The following is a 27,460-nucleotide window of genomic DNA, read 5'->3' as shown; positions in this document are numbered from 1 at the left end:
CTTCTCTGTGCGTCGACACCTTGTATATATAGAATTCGGAAGTGGTCAAGGCTTCACTTAAGAGTTAAAGACAAATGTGTGAAAGTATCGTTAGAATTTTGAAGTCAGATGACTATTTTTACAGCATTGAAACTCATAAGTCGTTATTAAATTAGCCTGTCTGATTTTTCTTTTGCTTTTTGATGGTGCACCAGCGTATTTACACGTACAAAAGTTTTTTTTCTGTACTCAAAATTCTCTTCCGAAGCATGCTGAACTCTTAACTAAGAACTCAATTTTTTTAAATTAACTAACGCTAATAGCACATTTATTTCTGCTCGATAACAAGACTTGGCAAAGAAGGAAATTTTTAGCATAAATCAATTTTTCGTGTCAACACGCTACTTGTTCCGCAGACCTTTTAAAGTGAAAATAAGTTTTTTTTCTCTCTTTGTTTTCAATTCGTTACATTAATTGATAGAGATCCGTGTAGAAGTATAAAATTTTAAGAAAATAATGTTCAGATAATCGTTTCGATAATTTTTTTTTTTTAATTTCCGGTATTTTATAATTACCATTCAAAGCTATAATTTTTGTTTAAAATCACCGATAAATACACAGTAAGTACGTATTTCAAAGAAAAAATGTTGATTTTAAAAAATGAGCACAGCATAGCACGATATCCGCGTTTAAAAAAAAATGCTATATTATTTTGTGATCAAATTATTGTAAAATGATGATGGAGCAATAAACAAAATCAGCGAAAAAAGAGTAAGATAAAAAAATGATGCTGCATCTGTGTGTACGTGAAAATATGTGTGTTGATTAAGTCGATCGTAACAACAGAAGTGATTGTCCTACAATTCCCTACAACGTCCTCGTCCCGACGACGAGGATATTTAAGCTGGAGAGACTCAATTTTATGTTTTACTTGCATAAGCAGTTATATGTATTCTAGCTCTTTGCGTCAGTTTTTTCTGCTTAACAAGTGTATGCTCAGCGACCGATTTCCTTTATTTGCTTTACTTAAAATTGTTGTAAGAAACGATCTCATTTCATGATGATGATGCAACTAAAAAATACATTTCCAAACGAGTAAATAAGACTGTTTCATGATTATTATTGTATATGAAAATAACGAAGGGAATCGATGACTGAGATCACTTTTTTAGCGCTGTCACTTTTTAATATGCCACATAGCAATGCGCACGCGTCTTGGCATTATATCAATTGAATCATTAACACCATCAAACTCTCGAGATACGAGTCTGACAAAATCAAAAAACTCTCTTTTGTACTTCACACCGATTATTCTGTTCTCTCTTGTTAACTAAAAATTATTTAGCCTCGTAAGTATAAGTTTTTTTCTCTGCATTTCTGTATAAATAACATATAATTATTTTGTTTCTTGATCAAACCATAAAATGTACATAGCATACCTATTTTAAGAAATTGTTTTTCCGCTTTAAGCTTCAACCCCACTTTACACTCTTGTTAGAAACAAAGATATATTTTTCTTTTAATGTCGGTTTACGCAAAAACATTCTTTACTCATACATACTTGAGTGGAAAATCATCTCACCTAGTTTTACTCCCAAATTACGATATCCAGGAGATTTGTGTAAGAAACATAAAGCAAGTTCAGGCAACAAATATATAATTATTAAACATTCTTTTTTTTTCTTAAAGAAAAAGATTAACTATTATTTCCATAACAATATTTCTATTGTTTCTGCGAAAAACAATAGATTACCATAAATAACACAAGAAGTAAAATAAAATAACAAAAAATCACAATAAAATTTTTTTAGTGTACACCCAATAAAAAGTAAATCGTAGATTACGTTTTATTTGTCATTCAACTGCAAGAGTTTAAAGGAATTTTCAATAGATTAATACCTTTGTTGGGTGTACATGACATTTTTTCCTGTCCCCTTGAATTTGCCTTCCAAAATATGCCAAATAGGAATGTTAACATTTTTTTTTTTCATTTTAAAACGTAAAGTGAAATACCTAATAAAATCATACATATCTACTTAACGTTGATTATAAAATTTTAATCAAAGAGACCTTCATTTGGTGCGCGTTATGCATTTTTGAACTTTCCTTGTTTGACAATTACATCTAATTTTGAGCGTTATTTCAAAGATTAAAATTATCAGCTCAATAAAGATTATGGGAATGGACGATAAACAATTTTGGAAATGACAAAGTGTTGAGTTACTGCTAACGACTAGTTGTTTAAAGTAAGATTTGTAAATGACTTTTGAAAAATTACAAAGAACATGGCTAATATTATTGAAAAACCACAATGATATAACGAGGTTTAGATGAGGAATGACAGGACCGACGGTACATGAATGTATGGAAAGACACACTATCAATTAATAAGAGGAAATGGAGAAGACACATGAGTAGCAGGGAGAATGTGATATGTTCCGAGTATAATATCACCAAGTTTGTCCTGACATAAACTCAGCATGTTTTTCTTTTTTGGTTACTCTAGTACGTTCATGGCAATGAAATCTTAAACTTGCTTTTCTTAATTTTTTTTTTTTTTTTTTTTTTTTTCAATAACAAGTATGCCTTTGGATTCATTTAGTGTGAAATAAATAAAACTCTATCAGTGGCTCACTAGACGTGTCTGCATGGAACAGTATGATATAGCACCGATTGTGTTTTAATAAAAGTATAATTTATCTTCGCAACTATTTTAAATTTAACCTTTTTTTCTGTTCTTACATATATGGCAATATAGTCAACTGCAACAACGAAGGTTTATCAATATATGTATAAATACGTGTGTCTATGTGCGTGTGTGCACATTCATCAAAAATGGCACTTGCAACTTAATCATGAACCAAATGTGTTGTGTGTTATATACGCGTATATAAAAAACTGTAATACTTTCCAATCTAATACAGTCTTTATGAATATTCCTTATTGGGCGCATCGTACTTATTCGAGGACTATGTGTTTGTAATATTTTTCGTCTGCCATTTTAGGCCTAATAATAATAACATAATATAATAGTAATAATTATAATAAAAAAAAAAAAAATAATACATAACGAGATAGTAAATATAAACGCTGCAGCTACTTAACGATCGAATGGATGATACAGAGTCTAGTGAACAGTCAAAGAGCTTCCCTTAAAGACTCTTTTTGTTTAAGTATGCGGATGAAGATTCACAAACGAATAGTAAAGAGTTTGTGCTTCGCTGTGGAATTGAAGATTTTTCTTTATTTTCATACAGCGATGGTACGGATTGTGGCGTACGCACTGATTCATCGGACATCGGATATTTCAGTTTTGCTGCCGAAGATTTTGATTAATTGATCCTCGTAATCGTCAATATTGCGCTTCATGAGTTCCATGCAAGGGCCTAAGAGACGCTCGAATGCTTCTACATCCAGGACTGAAAATAGTAGGGAACATGATTGGCAATCGCGTAATGAATAAAGACTATCGAAAGTAAGTTATATCAATCAAACACGGGATCCCGTTCTTTCATAAGCAACGAAGGAAAAATAAGTCTAGAATTATATTATCTTACAAGCATACTCTTATCAATACACTCCACGATACTACCGGATTGCACATTCGTGAGATTTAATGTACTGAATGAGTTTCAACTTACAGGCCAATTTAACGTTGCCAACAGCATACGCGGAAGCTGCTCGAGGTTTATGTGTAACCAGTGCTAATTCACCCAAGTAGCCACCAGCTGGTATGCGATTTACCTACAAGTTATTTTTCAATTTAATTAAACGAATCACATTAAATAAACTTTGTGTCATTTAATATTAATTATCCTAACATTAATTAACTTGCTTACCTCGACTTCTCGTCCATTCTCACCAAGAATCGTGATTCTAACGACACCCGACTCAACAAAGTACATGCCATCAGCATTATCGCCTTGTTTAATGATTTGCTCCCCGTCATCGAATTGTTTCGGAATAAGAGCATCAGCCAAGTTCAGTCGTTCGTAACTCTGCCGAATACATCGAGAAGGTGCCAATGAAGGAAAAAATGCATTGTACTTTTCAAAGATTCATTGATAACACGAGTCAACTCACCTCAAGCGATTTGAGCATTGGTACTTTATTAATGAGATCCTCGTACATTTTACGCTTTTTGTAGGCAGACTTGAGAAGAATACGACGGAAAGTCTGCCTGTCCATGGCCCACAGTGTGCCCGGAGTTTTGGCTTTGACAGTGGCAGCTCTAGGCATGTTGTATAAAAGAGCCAGTTCACCAAAGAAACCGCTATTATCGTAAGTGTGAATTAGTGCGTCCTTTACGTAAACCTCGTATTGTCCTCTGTAATGAGAGAGCAAAAAAAAAAATAGTAATAATTTTATACATTTTATTGTCTGTGATTAACATAAGTCAATGATAGATCAAAAACGTATCACTTATTTAATATTTAACGTAATCATGATTACATGACTTAAAAAAAAAAAAATTGCAAATATTTCTCATCATCATGAAAGATGAAATTAAACTTGAAGTCCAGATAATTGAGAATTTAATAGAGAAGTTGAAAATGATGATGCGTCAAAAATGCAATTTCAGTCGCGACATTCACGACAAGTCGTCATTGCGAGGGAGCACGAGAAGAGGAAGAAAAAAAAGCCCGTACATAGCAACAAACGAAGTAGAAGAGTAGGAGGAGGAAGAAAAAGGTGCATACTTCTCAATGACATAAAAATTGTCCCCGTCGTCACCTTGCCGGATAATGAATTCCCCAGGCTTGACAGTCTTCTCGAACATCGCGTCCAGCACACCTGCCATTTGTTCCTGCGAAACAAACGCATGAAGAATTCAAAATGTATCGACTCGTAGTGGCAGTTGTTGCGTCGATTTTCATGCATTCCGTTTCTTTTCCTTGAAGGTGGGAGTATCATTTATTCATTGAGCAACTACCGAACAAGTACCCACCTTGTCTAGGGAACGGAAGAGGAAGATGTTCCTGACACTGTCGCTGAGCCGCTGTCGCTGCTCGTCGCTCTTTGGATGAACAATCTGAAAAATTTAAGGTCAAATTTTGAAATGTATGCACACGAGCAAAGATCTCGTAGGGGTTTATATTAAATTTTTCTTTTTATGAGCTAAGCGCAATATGTGTGGGTGTAAATGTGCAAAGGCACGCGTTATAAATATTTCGGGATGAAAAAAAATTATTCGCACTTTTTGTTTCTCATAAAAATACTCCTTCTCACCGTGACGTCGAACAAAGTATTTTTAATTAAATGTAAACAACGCACGGCAGCACCGATGGCACTATACCCGATGAAACAAAGTTAGAGAGCCTTTAAAAAAAATCAACCAGCAAACCATCCAATGATGCAACGTGATTTAAGGTATATTCGACACAAGAGCCGTTGCAAAGGTATTGAATTAAAAAAAATAAAATAAATTTAAAAAAAAGGAAAAGAGGCTGAAACGAGGCCGACGCGTGCATACATTACTATGCGAGATGAGGCTGTCGCGTAACGCGTTCACGTGGAATTGAAAAATTTTTGTTCGCATCCTTCGTGTCAGCAGCGAAAAAACATCACGAGTTTGGCAAACTAGCGCTGAATTTCCCTACAAAGGACGCCGAGAGAAAGAGATGAGGACGTTTTTATCTCACGGAACGGGAAGAAACAAAAACGACCGCACATTTTTCGCGTATCTCTATTCATTCAAGCCATACCCTCCGCTGCAGATGCAGCGATACCCTGCACACCTACATTTTTAATTAATCCCTCTTTTGTGCAAGGGGTTACTATTTTTTTTAATTTTCATTCCATTTTCCATGCCTACGTGTTCCGCGTAAATCTATGAGGTTGTATAACATCGGAAAATTATACACTACAACATTGTGTGCACAAGATACCAAGAATATCCTACATTTATTTCCTATCTCGGTCGAATTCGCAAATAATGCACGCAATACATACCCACAGGTAAGTATAATAAACGTATGTAAAATAGCACCGCACCGAACCGTACAATGTATAAGTCCACGTAAAGGATGGGTAATATATTTCCCACATATTGACACGTATATATGTATATATATATATATATATATATATATATATATATATATATATATATATATATATATATATATATATATATACGTACAGATGGGATAGTATACATATATAGGCTCGGGTTATTGAACACGTGCTCTGACGTCATAAAGGTGAATTACACGCGTGGCCGGGCACCTCATCCCTTTATGTCTCTATCGCTCTTTTTCTTTTTTTTTTTTGCAAGTCTCAGGGGACGTGCAGTTGTGACGACGACGAGGAAAAGTATATACGTATAGGTATATCTCGCCACCCCTCGTTCTCTGCACCGCGTCCCAAGCAAAGCGAGTAAGTAAAACACTTCATCCGCGTAAAAGTGGATGCAGAGAGAGGGGGAGGAAAAGGGGTAAAGGGGCCATAAAAAAGAGAAAACTATAGATGCACGAAAAAATTTTTGCGCACAGATAGACACCCGAAAGAGCTAGGAGGAGGCGAGAGCAAAGAGTTCCACGTCCTAATTCTTTTTTTTTTTTTTTTTTTTGGTCCTCCTCTTTTTTTTCCCTTTAATTTTATATCTTGTATGTACAATTGAGCGTACGCGCGCGCGCGCCCCCCCGGTTGACATCTCGCGCTAAATATCGATTAGCCGGCAAATCGAAATATGTAGATGCCAAAGGGAGGAGGAACAAAACGGGGGAGGAAAACGAGAGAGAGGGGGACGGACGGCGTAGGGTAAACATGGCGCCGAAATTATCGAGCGCATCGCGTTCCGTATGGAGGAGCTTACAGGGAACCCTCCCGGCGAGGGAGAGAAACAGCCTCTTGACGTATTAACACAGAAAGAGAGAGATTTACACGAAGGCGAGCCGGTGAAGGAAAACCACAAAAAAAAAAAAAAAAAAAAAAAAAAAGGGAATCTAAAACGCGTTTGAGGAAAAAGTTTTTCCTTTTCTCGTGGATACTTTGAGGGTGGGTTTTCGTTCCCTTGCACTCTCGGGCTACCGTATACGTGAACTCGATTTTCCGATCAAAACTATATATGTATAGGTGATCCTGTAATTAATTGCGTCGGGGACTCTCCCGGGAGTTGTGATTCACTTTGAGGTGCACTTGCCCCGATACGTATAGGTACAGGTGTAGGTATATACATACAAGTACACAAGCGCTCAAGTTTCGCCGGACTGGAAATTTTGCCACACAACGCTCTGCTGATGCTTTTATCTAATTTCCGAATAATCTCACATTGGAGTCCATCAACTTTTTCTTACTTTCGTCAATTATTGTACCAATTTTTTTTCTTTTATATCCCCAATTATACGCTCCATACTCCACAGACTTCCCTAAGAGCACGTAGCTAACCCAGTCCGCGTGTCTCCATGAATAATGCATGAATATTGTAATACCACGTTTAGTCAAATTTAATGCATACGTTTAATCAGTTGGCAAGCCATGCGCCGATATTAAAGTGTAGTCGCAATTTTCAACCAAGTTTCAGTTTAACTTAAAAATTACTTATAAACTTTTCATCAGTCGAGCTCGGAGCAACTCTTTTGCAACTAACTTTCACCTTCACGGGGAATTACGTGAAACTACGTGCAAGGTTTTTTTTTTTTTTTTTTTTCCACCGGATATACCTGTAATCCGTGCTTGATTTTAAATTTTTCAAGTCACGAGAGACATACTCGATTGCGCGGAAAATAAGCCAAGCAACGACGACGACGTGCCTTAATTTTCATTAAAACTTGCAGAGAACGAAATTCCAATGATTTATTTGACCTACATCCGCGGCTCCGTACCAAACAATACTCGGCATTGTTGTACACGGCGAAAGAAGAAGAAGAATAAAAACAAACAACGAGGCATTGATACTTCGAAGGATATTCGATTTGGCGCCGTATAGTACCTACTTACACCGAGCTCTCGTCCTGTAAATTAAAAACTTTCAATCAAAAGCTCGATTGGGTGTTCAATTGCTCGTACATTGTATATACTCGATGCCAATACACGTTTGACGTTAAATAGACAACGCAAAATTACTTCTCCCGTCCAGGTTCATCAGCAGCGAATTTAATTATTCGTGATAACATGTACAGAGTAATATAAATTGATTGCCACGCAGTTGTAAGATTATTAACGAGTTTGTTGATAATAATTCGATTCTCTCGGAGTACAATGGACAACTTTCGTCTCATTGTTGCTCGACGTGAGTTTAACTTTCCAATGTTTGATGGTTATACGCGAGCCGATTTATTCGCATGTATATGGTATCATCTTTGGTTATTGTTCACAGGAAACTCTGCCCGTTGCAATCAATTTTTGTTTTCATTATTAATTTTGCCGTAGCTTACTAGGTATTTTAAGTGTAATACGGATGAAATTTGTTAAACCGTTTGATGAAAGTAGGTCGATTATTTTTTCCCTGTCGAAAGGCTGAAGTTGACATCAGAGGTTGGTTAATGTGCAAGTAAGTGCAATTTCACGAGTAAGAACAGGTACGCGTCATCAAACCGTGAAAAGAAATGTAATTTTTAAGTGATTGTTTGGTTCAAAATTTCCATATTTTGATTTAGCATTTAAAAATCATTGTCAAAGAGAGATAATGTTGACAGTAATCGAAAATAGATAATATTATATCGGTACATGTGCATATTGTTGCGATAACAAGAAACATACCATATACGTTAATTTTTAATTCATTTTAAATGGGTATGGATAAATTAGTAAAAATGCTTTTTTAATATATTAATAATCAAGACGTTAAATTTGTTCCAATAATAACGTTGCAGTTTCATTTTTCGTGGACGTACGTTATTAATTATAAGAAATAAACTTAATTGCAAAAAAAAAAAAAAAAAAATTTCGCGTGAACAGTAATACTTTAATTTTCTCGTTTTGTGAACAAGACGCGACCTGATTCTGTGGAAGGTACAATAATTACTAAAAGTTTCGAGAACAGCTCAACTCACCCCAGACCATTGAAGAAAATCATCCGAGCCATATCTCGAGCTTTGCTATATACATTCTATCGTCGACATCTATCAATTAACCAACCGACGTACGTCGAATAATTAATGTTCATGTATAACTTCCAAAGCAAAAAGGATATGCAGAGGTACCAGGAAACCCTGGGATCGTTAGGTACCGATTTTTACCGGAATATCGGATATTCGCGGAGATAGATGTTTTTTTTTCTTCTTCAAGCCATATAACAGTGCCAATAGACACACGCGAACTCGATATTTTTCCCAGTCAAGACCACGTTCTTCATCAAGTCCATGTTTGTTTAGAGTCGTATTCCCATCTCACTGCTATCGAATATTAGAGAAAAAAAAAAAAAAAAAAAAAAAAAGAGGGATAGAGATGGTCAGTAGTGGGTACCAATTAAAAAAAAAAGAGGAAAGAGTACAGAGATGATGTGGGCGTATGAAAAAAGCAAAATGACGAAAAAAGAAAATATCTCTCGTTCACCTATACACTTGCGTCAATGATCGAAGGGCACACCCGGCACCACAGCACACCACGTATACGTATAGGTACCTATACAGCCACCACGCGTACTCTACTCTCTCGCATATTTCGATCTCAAACACAAGCGCAGCTGCGATGTACAAAAAGTATATAGGTGCACACATGCAGAGGCAAAAACTCGCTTTGCTCGCTCGCTTGCTCGCGTCCTTTTGATGCTTCGCGGCGCACTGTATATACGCTCGCTGACCGGGAGAGTAGGTAGGTATACCGGTTACCTAAAAAGGACGTGATTTTTTTTTCTCTGCTGCTCTATAGATGTTGCTCTCGAACTGCGCACTGTACAAAAAACTTCAATGCGATGTGCTGAGTTTTACAAACATATAAACGGTAGGTTTCGAAATATTGTGTGTGTTTTAAATGTACAGTGGCCCTTTCGAAGGCTATATGATAAGACCTCATTAGGAAAGCGAGTGTAAGAAAGGATGCCAGGAAGCGTGTGTATGTATAAATTGAGGAACATTTAATCTGGACGCGACAGAGAACAACGGCTTATAAATATAAATTATTTTCAATGATAGTGACCACATGCTTCGTATATGTATAATACCCTTTTAGTTATAATGAGTTATTTTGCTTTTGAGTAATTAGTTGGTTCGCTGGAAGCATTAAGTCGTTCATTCGTTCATTTAGCGTTAGAAAACTCAAGTTTTGTTTTAGTTTTTTTTTTTTTAGTTGGTGAAATGTTTGCACGTTAAAACGTCGTTTCTTTTGTCGTGGTAACAATCATTTAAGTTTAAAAAGATTGATCATTATAAAAAAAGAATATCAGACAAGTATTACTCATGCCGTTCCAGGAAAAAAAAAAAAAATCGTTTGTGCTGCATAAGAATAACATTGCACTTACGCTTCTTTTCCCTGGGACGGCAGTATGTGCTACTTTGAAATATTTTTTTTACAGATACGCTACAAAAATATTTGCAGATTTAACTCGAAAGTTTATCTAATGCTTATTGCCCAGCTTTTTACTGACATAAGCAAAAAAAAAAGAATCAGATATATCTTATTAGGTAAATTGAGTGATGGAAAGTACAGAAAAATAAAAACGTACATGATGGTCTTGACAATGGAAGAGAGAGTGGATAAAAAGAAGAAAGAAAAGCCTCTTGCTACACAAAGAGAAGGAGAGTACGCGCTGTGAAAAAAAAAAAAAAAAAAAAATTCACGCGCCAGTGGCAAAGACTCTCGTTTGCTTTCATGCAGCTCGCATAACAATAAAAACCCGATGCGCTCCTCAAAAGTATTGTACTTGAGAGTGTAACAATAGACGATCACAGACATATAAAGTATAACAACATACGTCGAGGAGGAGCAGCTTATCGCCCAACTGTATATACCATAATCACGCTGCCGATGATGTAGAGATTTATTTTTTGCATACACGTCTCGAAAAAAAAAAAAATCAACATCGTTATTGACTTAAGCTTCGATAGATCAAGAGAGGCATGAAAAAGTAAAGTATTTTTATTTAACTTGGGTTAAAAAGCGTAATCCCGATTTCGCGTGGGTGTACCTCTCTTCTTTTTTTTCAATTTCACACGAGATCACGATTCTCGCCCGTATCGGATCTATAAACAGAATGAAATCACAGATCGAGTTTTAATAAAATTGAAAAACGACACTCGCCGAAAGCGATCAGGTGCGCGGAAATCGTATATGTTTGTATTATGACAACAAACGGCTTGCTCTTTCGATAAAAAAAGGAAGAAAAAAAATAATCCGGAGAAATGAATAATTTCGAGCTTTGATAAATATGAAATAATCCTCGAGAAAGTGGAATTATATTCCCCCCGTGCGTGGGTTTCGTCTATTCGTTCATTTTAATTTGAGCTCAAACTCATAAACACGAATTATTTCGTAATTGTGAAATAATTAAAATTAATAAGCGCACCTATTTTATATTACACCGGAAGATACAATTATGATGACGATGATGGTTGTTCCTATTCATATTTCGAGATATTAATATCGCAAGGAGCGTCAAACAGATAAATTGCATCGAACTATGGATTTAAAGAGAACGACGCGGTTTTTTTTAATTCGCTCATTTTCTTTATAAATTCGATGCCCCAGTAAAACTTAGAAACAAACGTAATCGCGATTTTTGTATTTCCATCATTCCCACCCGTCCAGCGTAATGATGACATGACGCTTGCAGTAAAGAGATAACGTTACGATGCTCGCGGTGGAGGAGAAAAAACCAATAGAAGGAAAAAGGCTTTGACGACTACGGAAGTATCGCTGAATGGGCAATAAAACTTTTTTTCATGCGCTTGGCGTATATACACAACACGCTACATGGGAAGCAAACGCTGTAAAGAAATTTGTTCGCTATTTACCGCGACTCCCTCGTCCTCCTCATCGTCCTCGGGGTTGTAAGTTTCGGCGAAGACGCTCTTCCTGCGGATGGCGAACCTGCCGACTGGTGGCTCTGCAACAGCAAATAAATTTTATTACCTTCCTCCTCCTTCCACGGACATGCACGCATCTGTACCTCTGTTTTTGTAAAACTCCACGAAATGTCCCTCTTTACCCGAGGACATCTTTTTTTATATTTCTTGAATATATTAGTAATCTTTAGGTATATGCACTACACGGAATACAAAATTACTATATTCATTTTCACACATCGTGACGTAAACTTTTCGATAAAAAAAAGGGGGGGGGGAAAGAAAAATTTTAAAGGGAGCAAACAAACATCAAGCAAATAAAACACATTTACGAACTAGATAGGGGGAAAAGTTTGCTTATACGGAGGAAAGTTGTGCAACGATTTCACGGAGGAGGATATTCATCTCGCATTATTGCGATTTTCGCACTACCTGAGCATGAATCTCGAGTTGAAATCGATACGGCCCATCATATAGGGAATGGAATAATTGGAAAGGGGCTTTACGTTCGAGTGTCTACTGATAATTGGTCGGCATCGAGGGAGATAAAATGAGAAGTTAAAATTATCAACGCAAAGTATATTTTTATATATGAATAGAAGCCGAGAGTAGAACAACGAAAAAGTAGAAGTGAATCGAAAAAAAAAAGCGATAAGCGGGATAAAAGAAAAACTGATGTTTAAATTGGCCGAGCGGCCGGTGGCCATCGCTAAAAAAAGAAGAAAAAATATGGAGCGAAACAATCATCGGCCTCCTTTCGACGCAGAGTTCAACAACTGCAGCTGAGCTGCGGTCGTCAATTAATATCCATTAATCGAAACGAATTGGCACATTTAATTAAGAGCCTACCTATATAATCTCGCTTTTGTTTTAAATATTTATTTTTATCTCTCGAGGATCAATCTAAGGATCGGGTGTATTATTTCGAGCAAACCTATGGGGGGGGGGGAAGGGAGGGTCAAGAGGTCTAACTAAACAAGAATATTCGATCACTTTGCAAATGAATGACAACGACCAAACAAACAAAAGTAAAGACAATGGCTCTCTCATTCCGCGTCGTCGAAGATCATCAGACACGACGACTGGTCAAGTATATAAGTATACCTATTGTGGTTCTCTTCGGACTTTGGTGTACATATACATACATGTACTCACGCATGCATACGTAAAGGCACACATGTGGTGTGGTTTGGATCAGTTCGTAACATTACATGCCTCGATACGTCACACGTGTGGACGGCGAGCACAACAAGTTAATTGCGCGTAACTGGTTCAATTTGGTAATACGATCGTGAATTGATCATTATCATAATGCTCGCTGGCTTTATCCAGAGATAGAGAGAGACGAAGATGGGAGAGCTGTAACTTTGATGATGGAGAACAACGCCACACATCTCTCTGTGTAAGTATACTTACTTATACGGTTCGAGAAAATTTTCTCGTCTGTGCAAGGACGTATGGCCACCTAATCGTCTTGACGACTCGATCTTACGTAATGACAACAAAAGTATACACGACTGAATAACAAATTTTTTTCCGTATTAGTTGGTCTCTCATCTCTCTCGCTCTCTCTCCATCTATATTATCGGTTTCTTCTTCGTTGATTCTGAATAGTGAATACTTGTTTTACGTGAAATTGAGTTTGATTGTTTACGGGCATGGAACACAAAGGGTTACATAGTGCTGTTAAGACTAATTTATTGGTGTGTCGAATATAAATATATACATTTCGTTGGATTACATAAAAAATGATTAATTGGTATCTATTACTCGTAGGGATTACAATTGGTTTTGCAATAACTAATTGTATCACGTTACTGCGTGAGAAGGGGACAACAGTGATGCTGAGTAAATTGCTCAAAGGGGAGGAGGGTAGCATTCCGGTGTTAATAATTGTAATTTATATACCTTTACAAAACATCTTCACATAGTAATCAATTGTTTTAATTGTTTTTTCAACTGAAAAATCAAAAAGACCAATTACTGCTTCGAACGTAAGTAGTATTTTTTATTTAATACTCATAGACACATAGTTCCGAAATGATATGGATATAAGTTAAAACGATTTCAATTCACAAAACAAGTGAGAATGAATGAAATGTCACGAGAATTTATTTTGTCTGAAATATTTCTCGGAGTAACAAAGATGCGTACCAACGTGAGGTACGTTTCACTAATTTTTAACTAAGTACTACACTAAATTTTCATACATTGAATGTGGTTTTATGTGGTTAAATATTCCTTTGTATTTTTAGCCTCGTATAAATTTAGATTTTATACTATTTATTACGTTAATCATTGATTTCATAGTTAGAAGGATAAAAAATTAATAAAAAGAATGATAACGTTACCTTCTTCCACAGATTCATCAGGCGTGGAGATGCATGTCTGGCTCTGAATCAGCTGGGTTTGCCGACTCTCCCTGAGATTTGTAAAGTACTCCACGGCGAAGTCAATAGTGTCCTCTGGTTGCTCGAGAAAATGAGTAATGGCAAACTCCAGAATGATATCAATTACGTGTTGTGGCAGCTTGAATCTACTCGAATCATCTTGACAACTCATTTTTGTCAACACCAATTGTCCCTCACTGCACAAAATAATAAAACACCATCAAGAGATTTTACTAGGCATTAAAGAAAACTCCTCCCTCTCTGAAGTTGTTTTGTTGCTCTATAGCTGTGGCAAATGTCCCAGATGTATAAATATATAATTTTTACCACGAAAATCTCGTCAAAACAAAAAACAAACAATATTAATGATACTCGACAACAATCACTGTAACAGAGAACACTTTGTCACACTAAGCCCTGGGATATTTGCCATAGATATCAAAAACTCAAATATTTGCGTACACATACGCTTGAGCACATCAACAACTTTTGCACATCCAGCTTTATACTACTACTTATTGTCCTAGCGATTTCGCTAAATTTGCAATCCAAAATTCAATAATGCACTCGAGCTGCTGGACGTTATAACACATTTGGGAAAACAAATACGCCGATTTCCAAGGTAAACCATATACGAATATCCTAAAAGCAGCAATAAGATAACAGCGTACGGGCAGCTTGGAGCAGTTTTGCATCGGATCCAGCAGAAAAAGTACTTTGAAAGTAGCACGTTTATGTCCACTTGTATAAAACAGTAAAATATGATTGATAGCTGTTTTTATATTTATACAAGCTACGTGCGCACACTTCCTTGTAATACATAATGATTATAATAACATAGGGTCGGTCAGTAGTGTAGAAGCCCGGGTGAGGCGGCCTCTTACCTCTTACCGGGTACCTGAACCTATATATATATAATATATGCACGGCGTTTACACTCGACGAGGCCTCCTCTTCTGTCTGCTTCGGCCACGCGACAGAGACGGCGTGCTATTATAATATACAAGTACAGCCCAGCCGCGACAGATGTAGGTATGTATGTATAAATATATATATATACACTCTAGAGTTTTGCGTGTGTGTATAAATACAGATACACTGTACACTCGCGGTCGTCGTCGTCGTCGAGCGTGTGTGTGTAGATGTATACAGAACTACAGAAGCGCGATTTAGCGAGGAGGTCGGTCGCACATCACCTGCAGGCCTGTCGTTCGTGTGACGGTTTCCTTTTCTTGTTCGCTACGACATGGCAAATGGCATACGTATAAACGTCGGCTACGAGGAACGAACTAACGAAGCTGCAGCTGCTTGAACATGGCGATATACCGTATACGATACACATGACAAACACACAAGCATACACGTATACCTTTAGACTCTCCTCATCTCACCCGCTTCTCTCCCGTATAATATATATTTATATTTATGTGTGTGTGTGTGTGTATAAACACCCACGCGTGTAAAATAATACATGCGCTGTTCCCGTACAGGCAGGGCCTCTGGGAGCAGCTGTGGGACACGAGCTTACACGAAAGTGCGTTCAGAAAGTTTAAAAGCTCCGAGAAATACTTATATGGACGTTGGCGAAAATCTCGAACGTGTCGGCTAAGAGTGAAACGTAGATGATGAAGGGTTCTTAAGCTCAAATAGAATCTCGGAATGTATATTAAATAATTCCACGCTTGTAAATACATACAGGTCAACCTGCAGGTTGATGAAGCTGTTCCGAAAGCTCCACGCATGCATATACAAATATATACATATACTAGTGCAGGGGCTAACGCCCCCCTCCGCGCTCCGCGCGCCAACCGCCCACTAAGAGATTGAGTAGACAAAATAACGACATTACACGTGTATTTATCAATGCAGGCTGAAAATTAGTTCACAACAGCAGAATACGTGACTCACAAAGGAGTTGATAAAACATATGATTAACTTAACGTAATAAAAATAACATAAATATTCATTTTCCAATAGTATTTTGAAATGATATTAGAGAGGGTCTTCCATTACACGAATATTATCATCATTACCTTTTGTCTGCTATAGAAAACAGTTTCCCTTTGTATTAGCATGTTCTATATTTATTAAAAAATCAGAAAAACAGAGTTTTGATTCTTTAGGATTGTATATTAAAAAATCTTTATTCTCTTACGGACAATTATACGTTGCTTTATAAGGATGTAAGCATCCAAAAAGAATTTTTATTCAAATTGTATCCGAGAATAAATCAGAAATTAAAAATATTGTTTAGCTAGAAATTTTTCAGTAATTCAATAATATGTAACTTTGAAGATCGTCACATTAAAACAGACGCATGTTAATTCATAAAAACCATGAAAAACAAATATGTGAAAAATGTGGAAAGGGTTTTAAAAGAACAGATGGGTTATAATGACACATAAAATGTCACAACATTAAGCTAACAGAATAAATTATTGTTTTAAAAGCTCAATTGTGTTTGTCTGTTTAATAATACCTCCTCCTGAATTATGTCTTTTACTTAATAAAGTCCTCAAGTAATCAAGAATTTTATATTTGGGTAAAGTAGACATGGACCAGAAAGAGATTTGAAATGTAAAAGTTCAATCACGTTTAACAAATAATGGTACTTCAGAGACACATAGTGAGTAAGGGGAAGCGAATAGATAGAGGGAGACCTATGATCAGTGACTTAAAAACCCTAAAAACGAGGTATGACTTAGGTACTAAATTGCGTATATTTTCTAACATTTATGATGGTAAAACATTAGATAAATAAGTATTTTATTGGGGGGGAGCTCACTCAAATATAATTTGATTAAAAATGACGTTAAAACAAGCAAATGACTACCTAAATCGAGGGGGAGCTGAGGGGGAGCGGGGGGGGACTGAGACTCACTTTCGTCAATACAACTATATAATATAGGGAGATATATATATATCACGAGCTTCTCGTTTCTGTCGGCTGCTATGCTGATAGCTTCTGCTCCGGAGCAGAAGCAACAACATTATTTTTATATCATCGGCCGCGCACGCTCTCTCTTTTCTCCCTTTTGACAGTGGGTACTTATGTAGGTATACACGTACAGATCGTGGAACCTGATACGCGCACTTTGATAAAAAAAGGGACTGATCACACAAAGACACGGTAAAAAAAACCTGCTCTTTTTCTCTGTCCTTGCAATTGACTTTTTGCAGCAGTACACGTGTAGATTTCGTTTTCAAGTGTGACTATACTTATGTGTACACTTTAATAAACTTTGTCGGATGCTTCTCTATATAAATAACTACGTGTCTCGTGTGTGCATACTACGAAATCCGGGCATTCGTTAAATTATATAGACACAGCTGCACACGAAAACAGTTTCTTCTTTGGCTATCGAACATATATACTTATATTACGTTCATACGCCAGGTAAAAAAAAAACCGTGCTATGCAAGCCAACCGAGATTTGTTTTGCGCGCTTTTGCGAGCTTGGGCTAAGTATAAAACATATAAGTACATTTGTGTGTTTATTTTCAACTGTTATTTCGAGAGACGGTATTCCGCGACTCGATCTCTCTCTATTTGTATTTTTTCTATCTTTATATGTTGCACAGTGGAGACTTGTGATTTCATTTAATTTCCAATGGATACACGAGTTTTGCTGGTTGACATGTTTTTGTTTGAAGTTGATTTAATAAAATTCATCTGAGAAAAAACAGGCAGAGAAAATTTAATGATCATTCGCTAGGAATCATGTATGGCGGTCAATTTTTTTTTTTGAAGTTTAACGAGCTGATTCAACAACAGCTGTATTTTTTTTTTTTACGAACGTAAGTAATATATGATCTCAGCTTATTCTTTTTCTGTGGCGTGTTTTTTTCCCAACGTCAGAATGCAAAAAAAAGTTTGCCTCAAGATTACGCTGAGTTATCGCTAAAGTTGTTTCTTATAGCAAAGCTTGAAATTCATTCCACCGGACGTTACACAGTTTTTCATGATATGTTTTTGCATTTGTATAATCAAATGTATGTACCTCTCGACACTTGTAGCACGGCAAATAAAGGATAAAAACCACTTATTTAAGCTGGCAGATTTTAAACACGAGAAACTTTGTCTATGAAGAAACTGGCAGTAGTCGAAAGATTGAATTATCATTTTTATTCAATCGCAAATAATGATGATTTTTTAATTGTAATGAAACGATAAAAACGTTAATAAACGTGACCGTCATTCAACAGAAACAGAGAGAGAGAGAGACACACGCACACGTTCCAATCAAAACCGTCCTTCAAATCCAAAGTTTTGCACCTTGATGTATAGGTATAATTAAGTGCGTGTGTCTATTTATCAATTATTAGATGAAAAACACGTATCGATGATGATGCTGTGATTCAACTAAGTACCTGGTGTTGAAAATAAAATAGAAAAATAAGTGATTCCACGCACGGAAAGCCGCACTTGCTGGTCTCATGCCTACACGTTCGCTGTTTCATGTAAAACAAAAAACGGAGATAAGCACTCACACACACGATACTGGTGATACATCGAGGTTGTCGTTCTTTGTCCCTGAGAATTTAGAAGCATTCACTGAGTAAGTAAGTAGGTAATGTATGTTGTACACTTTAGGTATGACAAGTAACACACTTGCACACCTTTTAAAAATGATACAATGGTAAGCTGTACGTGCAGGTACACGAGTAAGCAGTCGAGGACGAGCCTAGAAGTCGTAGCATTAACGAGGTCAAAGAGGGGGGGGGGGAGAAATAAGCTTAGCAGATGAAAAATAAGGCGAGAAACGACGCACCTTCCTGCCCTCGTCTGCGCTGCCGGAGAATCCTGCAGGGGACCCCGGCTGAGGAGCGAGCGCGTAACGGTTGCTGTTTTTCTCTGAAGGAGTTATCGACACCGCACCGCACGAGCCGTCCAAGACTATACACTGTTCCTCCTCCGGGTATGGTCGTCTTTGGCTTTAGTACCGTTGAACGTTGAACCTTTAGCCTGACTACACTGTACGGAGTACAAGAGGATGGTTCCGTAAGTGAGCTTTCACCAGAGAGTTGTCACACGACACTTGGGTACAAAGAGGACACAAACGCACTGATGACTTATGTGTTCTGGCGCTGGGCGCTCTGACGTATCCGTGCCTTTTCACTATTTTGTTACTAACTTACTGCTCGCCTGTCGGAGCAGAAAAAAGGCGAGGGGAGGGAAATTTGTTAAAAGTTTAAAGAAAAAGGGTATATAAATGGATGGAGATAATTATATATCGATGCACGCGCGACAGCGACGCGTCCACTTATCAACACTGACACTCACATGAAAGGCTTGTAGGTGCGGCTCCCCGCAGTTCCCGCTCGGAACCCTTGGAGTCGTGGACGCGAAGCAACAGCAGCACGACAAACACTCCCGTTTTCTTATGGCTCCGCTGCTCTACTGACAGTACTGACAGAGGTGAGCTTTCGAGTTTCGACTTCTTCTTTTCCTCTATATACCTCTTTTCTCTCTCTCTCTCTCCTCCCTCTCTTTACTCCGTCGTGCTTTGCTCTCTCCGTTGTCATCCACCTCTCGTTCGGCTCCTTCACACCACGGTTCCACACTCTAGAGGTTGCGTTCCAAAACTGTATCAAGGATAGGTAGGTACTATCAAAGAAAGTTTTAGGTCTATCTTCTTTATTACTATTCTTATCAAAATGACTGTTTTTACCTTAGTTTTTACTTTGCTTTTCAGATCAAAGCGGTTCAGCTGATCTAAGTTCTGGTACATTCACTTTTGCAAACTCCAATATTCATGCGAATTATGGTTAAAACGATTCCTCAATTCCTCTCACCCATTGTACTTTATTGATTTAACAAATTTTTAGGCTTAGGGTGCGTTCAAATCGTAGGTATACTTAATCTTTGACAACAGTCACAACACATCAACAGATCTCGTCCTCTGCTCACAGTTATCTTATAATAGCGATCTACCATGCCTATATTTATGTCACAGAGATGGGTACAGAATACGGAGGTGTTTTTTCTCGGCACTTTTTTATTTTTATTAGTTACGTTGGAATGACATGATTAGCAAAAAAGAGGGTCAATTTAGTTAAAACTGGAATCCATGCACACACTGCTAAAATCTCACATTTCCATCAATGGAGGGAAAAATTGAATAATTTTTGTAGGTTCCGTTCTTATCGACCTCGCAGCAATGCACAGCGGGAATTTAAACAAAATTTGATCGTATTTCAAAAGATCGCGCTTTTTTTTTGTTTATTTGCCTGATGGCTCAATATTTTTTATTTAAAATGACGTGAGCTCGACGAAAAGTGTATTCCACACTAGTAATATCAAACATTTAAAAATAATTACATAATGTACTTGTTTCTTATTACTTGTTAACTTAAAAAATTGTGTATCCAAGAGGGAAAAATAACATTTGTCGATTGATAAAATTGATGGACAGTAACGTATAGCATAAAGCTTTATCTTATACTATGTTTAGTGATTTTTAAACTTATAATTTTTAATACGAATTTTGACATGTGTGGTTTTATAATTACAGAGAACATTTGATTTCAATTTTTTTCCTGGGTAATATCTTAGTTTCAGAAATTTACCATCTTTTACCGAACACTAACATGTGTGTGTGTTAATTACTACATACTAAAATTAATTTCACATTTTTCAAGAACCATAATGACGCTACGAGCTCTTGTCTATAATTGTGATTTCGAGAAAAAAGCGTTAGCCTATACAAACGTATATTGGTAAAAAAGTATGCTTTCCGTGTTTTTTTTTTTTTTACGTATAACTCGTACTACACAATACATACACACAGCAAATACAACGGTATGTAAATTAAAAAGAAAAAAAAGAAAGAAACCAATAGCTGCGTACTCGGAATGTTTTTTATATTTTATATATTGCCTCTAGAACCAATCAGGTGCACATCTCCGTTAAGGAGTTTATCGATTTCCTATGGTTTGCCTGTTTGACATGTGTATAATACGATACATGGTGTTGTACATACGTACGTGTGTACATACATGTCGTGAGGGCCTACAAACACTTACTGAGCTTGCAAATTTTTTGCAAACTTTGGTAAAATGTAAATAATACGTACAAACACATACATGGGGTGTGCATACGAGTCGTATATAGAAAGAAAAGATCGGTTTATTTGTATAAATACGTTACTTATACAATTATACTGTTATGAGAGAGAGATAAATCTCTGCGGTACAGAGAGCTTGAAAAAAAAGGTATAACGTGTGCTAAAAAATGTTTAAAGCTACTTATAGTGGTTAAAATAATAAGGAACGAGGCATTGCACCGATAACAATTAGAACTTGACTCGATGACGATTTTTTAAACTTTCACGACGTGTTTTTTTTTTTTTTTTTTTTATTTCTTACTTATAAACCCGATTGAAAGCATACAAGTACTAGTCATAAATGGACAAAAAAGCATACGTCAATGGAATCTTTAATTTTGTTATACTAGTTGTTTCGTTTCGGGAAGGTAAAAAGAAAAAAGCTCGGTTAAACCCTTTAATGCCATGGCACTACTCAAGTCCCTACTATGTACTTGCAGTTAGCCCTTAAATTTTAGCCAATGCCTGAGAGGAAAAAGTCCTCTTTTCCTTTTATTGCTCCATAAACTAAAAAAAAATCCTTTTTTTTTCATAACTTGATTGTCCAAATCGGTTGTTATTTCTAGGTAATTAGAGAAAAAAATATGTTTGTCGATACATCGAAAATAGGAAGCCTCGAATTCATTTATTCATATAACAAAAGCACACTAATTATCTCACGTTCCTGAGAATCGTATGGATGTAATAAAAGACACCGGTAGTTGGTTTATGTAGGTATATACCGTGAGTGAATACGATATCCAAACGACGTTTCATCAACTTGTGTGGATGAATGAAGTATCGTATGTAAGTTTATGTTATGGTATAAATTATCAAGGGATATATTGGAATGTATGTAAAAGTCGAGAGCGGATGTGTAAAACGAGCATCGAACCGATAATGAATAAGCAGCATGTGATGAGTGTTTATACGCGCTGACCGATTGTTTTACAAACCAACACAGGGATCTGTTCGTTGAAACAATTACATGTCGATTAGTCTTGCCTATGCCTATCAGATTTTTATTGTTTGTATATTATACATATACTACGTTGCTTGTCGTATAATGCGCGGTATCAATTATTATTTTTTTTTCATTGTAGTGGTACACACGAAATACACATTGGATATTATGTATACTTTCTTTTGTGTAGGGGAAAACTAGAATTAATGCTCTTGTCCGACAATATATATACAAATGACATACAATTGTTCAAAAACAAAAAAAGACCAAACTTAGGATTTCCTTAATTATGTATTTCTAAATATTAATTTTTTTTCGTTGGAATACAGTTTATTTATATGGTTTGAACAAATTTTCATGATAATCTTTTGATCTTGATTTTTTTGCGTGACAATTGACATGCGGAAATAAAAACATCAAAAATATAAAAATCATCAAACATTTATCAAAATTTATTTGAACATATTGGTCATATTATAAACAGTACATCTCATGATTTCATGATGCTTAAATTAAAATGGTGTATGGTACTAAGCTTATCATAATCCAAATAATTCTTTGATGTGTAGAATTTTTTGCAATGCATGTACACGTGTCTGTATATAACCTGTTTCAAAAGAACAGCATATCATACTTGTGGAGCTAGAAAAAGTCCGTTTGAAATCAATATCTGCCTGAACGGCTATCTCTGCCCTTGCGTCTTTCCTTTGATCTTGATCTACGTTCGCGCGATCGCGATCTGCGCTTACGTTCACCAGCACTACCACCACCTCCTCCTCCTCCACCACCTCCACCTCCACCTCCACCACCACCACGACCACGAGATCGCGAACGCGATCTTGATCGTCCTCTGCCGCCTCCTTTTTTACGGCTGTACAAATATCTTCGCAGATCGCGAGAAATTGGCTTTAAGTGCATAAAGTTGCAGAATCCTGATCTTGTGCATTCTCTGAAAAAAACAGTAACATCGTAAAAAAGAGTCGTCAAAATACGTTTCATGATTAATTTATTTTAACTTTAGGCATAAAATTTCAATGAAAATTGTAATGTTTCTTAAATAAAAGGTTTTAATGTTATTATTGTAAGAAAACATTCAGAAACAATATTCAACCATCAACATACACATAGAAAAGAAACATTTTTTAATGTTGATGTGAAACAATACGAAAATATTCAAATACTATGTGAAAAATGATTGTAATAAAAAATCTTATGACGCAATTGAATGGTTGTGTATGTTGAGGGTCAATATAGACTCAAATGTAAAATGGGACTTAACTGATTTTGCCACGAAGATAGAGATTTATTATCCTTTAATAATCTTTCAAATAATAACAAAACTTTGAATATTTACACAGAAATGTTTATACATAACAGGTATAGATGTATCGTGATGCATGACGAACAACTCACCCCATCTCATACTGTCGACAGCAAGCTTCTCTAAAATCTGTTACGGGTGATAATTCAGCATAAACTGGTCTTCCTCCAAACCATCTATTATTTAAATCATTCACTGCCTTTTCGGCATCCTCTTCGCGTCTAAATTTAATATACACATTGCCTACCAAATGATCTCCTAAATTATCACACACATTCATTTCTTCGATTTCACCATATTTATCCTCGCATTCAACAAATACATCTTCAAAGAAATTGTCATAATGCTCTTGCATTTCCTCATCTGATACATTTGCGACCACTAAAAAGTACAAATTTATTTAACGTTACATTTACAAATATTCAGTTGTTTAAATACTCAAAATATGAGTTACTTACAGTGCGAGCCATCTGCACTTTTTGCCGAGTTTTGAGGATTTACATACAAATTTTGCAACAAACAAGTCTGTAAAATTAATATCAATCGAAATGTATGAGACTGAAAATTGATTGACATGAGATAATATGGAGGATATTTATACCTGACTGAAAGTTGGCTTGTTATGAATTCTGGAGCATCGATCACCGTGTCTGCATGCTCCAATTTTAAAGTAAAAGGAACAATTGACTCTGCGAAACAGTGATCATTCGTTTGATTATACTCAATTTATAACACAACTCATCAGATTTTTACGATAAAAGAGAAAAAAAGGGAAGGTCTCACTCAGTTCCTAACCTAACAAATCAAGCGTACACATACAAATATTATACTTACTTGTCCTTTTCGGTCCCGAAAATTGAGGCCAGATACTCAGCCATGGCGATATACTAGATAATAATTACTTTTGGATAACTTCTACTTATTGAATCAAGAGCAGATCGAACATCAATACGCCTGTCCCCACCCACTGGCGACGGCGCAAGAATGGCGGCGGAGCTGCTTCTTTTCTTCGTAATGTCAGGGGGGGGATTTTCCGTAACTTCTGCAAGTTCTGCTTCTGCACCACGCCACGCCACAACTTGACGTCACGTTACAATAAATAAGAAAATAGATAAATAAATAAATCCCCCCCAGACAAGTAATGTTGGCGTGTCGCTGTTGAATCTGCTGAATCTCCTCCCGAAGTCTCAATAACTTTGACAATGTCAATTTTTTATCTTCTATGTATAAAATTAGTTGCGGTTGGTCTATAATTAATTAAATGACTCTACTGTGAGTTGTAATAATTATTTTGATCAGCGCCATCTAGCGTTGGGGATTTCTAAACCAAAAAGTGGCCCTAAACTTTTGACCCACAGCATTAGCGCTTAGAGCCATTTAGTCAATTATAAACCAGCCGCAACTTATCTTGTAGCTATAAAATAAAAAAATAACGATACATGTGTTCTTGGCGGCAAGTTAACAATCTATCTTTTACACGAAAATTTATCTTCAAAAATAGAAATACATAGAAAGCCAATTTTTGGTAGAAAATAGATTGTTAACTTGCCGCCAAAAACACATATGTCGTTATTTTTTCATTTTATAGCTACAAGATGAGTTGCGGCTGGTTTATAATAGGCTAAATGGCTCTAAGCGCTAAAGCACCGACTCAGAATTTTAGAGGCCACTTTTGGCGAAAAAAAAATACCGCTAGATGGCGCTGATCCAAATAATTATTACTAATACCAATGGTAGAGCCATTTAGTCGATTACAAACCAGCCGCAACTAATTTGATAGATAGAAAATAAAAAATTGACGTTGTACGTGTAGTTTGCGGCAAGTTTACTATTTATCTTTTATCCGAATATTTACCATCAAAAGAAATTTGTATCATTAAAATATTTAATGCTCATTGTTGGCCAAGATAAATTTATTAATTGCTTGTAGCAGCAAAGAAGAAATCAAAGTGGTAATAAAACCTTGGATAAGAATCGATGGAGTTTTGAATAGGCGTGTTTTGGATCGTATGCTTGGAGCAGTATTATAAATATGTTATTGTAGAGAGGCCAGGTTTATCTCTTAGTAGAGTACAAAATCGGTTCTCACCAGTATTGCAACCGTATGACACTAGAGAATTGATGGAGGTATGATGTTTCGAATATTTTATCATGTAAATATTTATCTGGAAATGCTCAAGAGGCAGGTGTATCCAGTCTAGGTACATATGACTAAGTAAGAAGGCCCCGAGCTTACTTGCATACAAGTTAAAAGTATTCAAATATGATTAAACTCATCATCTCTAATACTTAAAAACTTAATTATTACAGATTTTAGTCAAACTTGGTTGTGTTAAAATAATTGTACAAAAAGTCACAAAGGTTACATTATTTTCCAAACCGGGCAAAACTAATTTTAGTAAGTAAATTTTGTAAAACCATATGCCACGCTTAATATATTATGTTTCAAAACATTACAATTTTTTTCATCCAGGTGGTAATCCAATTGTATAGTTGCAAACAGTAATAACTACGTTATTGAGTCTAATACTCCGTGTGCATTGAAATTTGGGATGTTCCTAAGCAATAGGTCTTATAACTTCGATTTTCTTTCGTAGCTGTGATTATAATGTACACAACATTATGTCAATAAATGCAATGGAAAGATTATTTTATATTTTTATAAAAACACTTATCAAATAAAAATGTTTAAAAAAACTCTGACATTATAATTATGGCTCTACTTGTTTTTTACCTATTTCAATTAACAAAAATCAACACTAAACGTTACACTTAGTAAATACTTAAAAGGATTATAGAATTTTAACATTTTGATAAAAACTCTTCCTCCAAAATCTACCTCTATAAGCATAAACATATAAGAGGTCGATTATCGGATAAAAGATAAATAGTAAACTTGCCGCAAACAGCACAGCCAACAACAACTTTTTATTTCATATCTACAAGATTAGTTGCGGCTGGTTTATAATCGATTACATGACTCTACTGTAAGTTGTAGTAATTATGTGGATCAGCGCCATCTAGCGGTATTTTTTTTTCGCCAAAAGTGGCCTCTAAAATTCTGAGTCGGTGCTTTAGCGCTTAGAGCCATTTAGCCTATTATAAACCAGCCGCAACTCATCTTGTAGCTATAAAATGAAAAAATAACGACATATGTGTTTTTGGCGGCAAGTTAACAATCTATTTTCTACCAAAAATTGGCTTTCTATGTATTTCTATTTTTGAAGATAAATTTTCGTGTAAAAGATAGATTGTTAACTTGCCGCCAAGAACACATGTATCGTTATTTTTTTATTTTATAGCTACAAGATAAGTTGCGGCTGGTTTATAATTGACTAAATGGCTCTAAGCGCTAATGCTGTGGGTCAAAAGTTTAGGGCCACTTTTTGGTTTAGAAATCCCCAACGCTAGATGGCGCTGATCAAAATAATTATTACTACTTACAGTAGAGCCATGTAATCAATTATAAACCAGCCGCAACTGATCTTATAAATATAAAATAAAAATTTGACGTTCTTTGTGCTACTTGCGGCAAGTTTGCAGTGTATTTTTTATCCAAAAATCGACCTCCAAAAGTATAAATGTTCTACTCAGCTTATATGACTCATGGAGGCACAGCCCTTGAACTTTATAGTTCCAATAAACAGTTAAGTTGTATAATATGTACATAGCAAAACTAACTACTAACTAGATATTAGAAACCAGTTACCCTAATAACAAACAAACAACTGCCGTTCAATCGATCATTTGAGGAATTGTACGAAATGATTATCGTG

The 27,460-nt window shown here is 36.1% G+C and overlaps 2 protein-coding genes across 4 annotated transcripts; both read right to left on the bottom strand.

Moving 5' to 3' along the window:
* Positions 1-1,428: 1,428 nt before the first annotated feature.
* Positions 1,429-20,364, bottom strand: Pka-R2 (cAMP-dependent protein kinase type II regulatory subunit). 2 transcript variants are annotated; one of them, XM_089591712.1, is made up of 11 exons: positions 19,987-20,364; positions 19,599-19,900; positions 19,087-19,460; positions 14,276-14,511; positions 11,874-11,965; positions 4,928-5,011; positions 4,680-4,786; positions 4,063-4,306; positions 3,819-3,977; positions 3,621-3,723; positions 1,429-3,398 (listed from the first exon to the last, which is right to left on the bottom strand). In XM_089591712.1, exons 4-11 carry the CDS (start codon positions 14,484-14,486, stop codon positions 3,268-3,270), a joined length of 1,131 nt encoding a protein of 376 aa, XP_089447838.1. In that variant the 5' UTR covers positions 14,487-14,511; positions 19,087-19,460; positions 19,599-19,900; positions 19,987-20,364; the 3' UTR covers positions 1,429-3,267. The 2 variants fall into 2 exon arrangements, with proteins under 2 accessions (XP_089447838.1, XP_089447839.1); XM_089591713.1 differs by lacking the exon at positions 19,087-19,460.
* A 2,424-nt stretch (positions 20,365-22,788) lies between these two features.
* On the bottom strand, positions 22,789-24,744 carry U2af38 (U2 small nuclear riboprotein auxiliary factor 38). 2 transcript variants are annotated; one of them, XM_089591111.1, is made up of 6 exons: positions 24,519-24,741; positions 24,286-24,373; positions 24,143-24,209; positions 23,777-24,065; positions 23,185-23,312; positions 22,789-23,133 (listed from the first exon to the last, which is right to left on the bottom strand). In XM_089591111.1, exons 1-6 carry the CDS (start codon positions 24,560-24,562, stop codon positions 23,027-23,029), a joined length of 723 nt encoding a protein of 240 aa, XP_089447237.1. In that variant the 5' UTR covers positions 24,563-24,741; the 3' UTR covers positions 22,789-23,026. The 2 variants fall into 2 exon arrangements, with proteins under 2 accessions (XP_089447237.1, XP_023245517.2); XM_023389749.2 differs by having other exon boundaries at positions 22,789-23,312; positions 24,519-24,744.
* Between the last annotated feature and the right edge of the window lie 2,716 nt (positions 24,745-27,460).

The sequence above is a fragment of the Copidosoma floridanum genome, unplaced genomic scaffold, assembly GCF_036245765.1.
Source record: "Copidosoma floridanum isolate Cflo_tuat_1 unplaced genomic scaffold, Cflo_Japanese_pri ptg000013l, whole genome shotgun sequence".
In the NCBI taxonomy this organism is placed as follows: domain Eukaryota; kingdom Metazoa; phylum Arthropoda; class Insecta; order Hymenoptera; family Encyrtidae; genus Copidosoma; species Copidosoma floridanum.
This window is presented reverse-complemented; position numbering and strand designations above follow the sequence as displayed.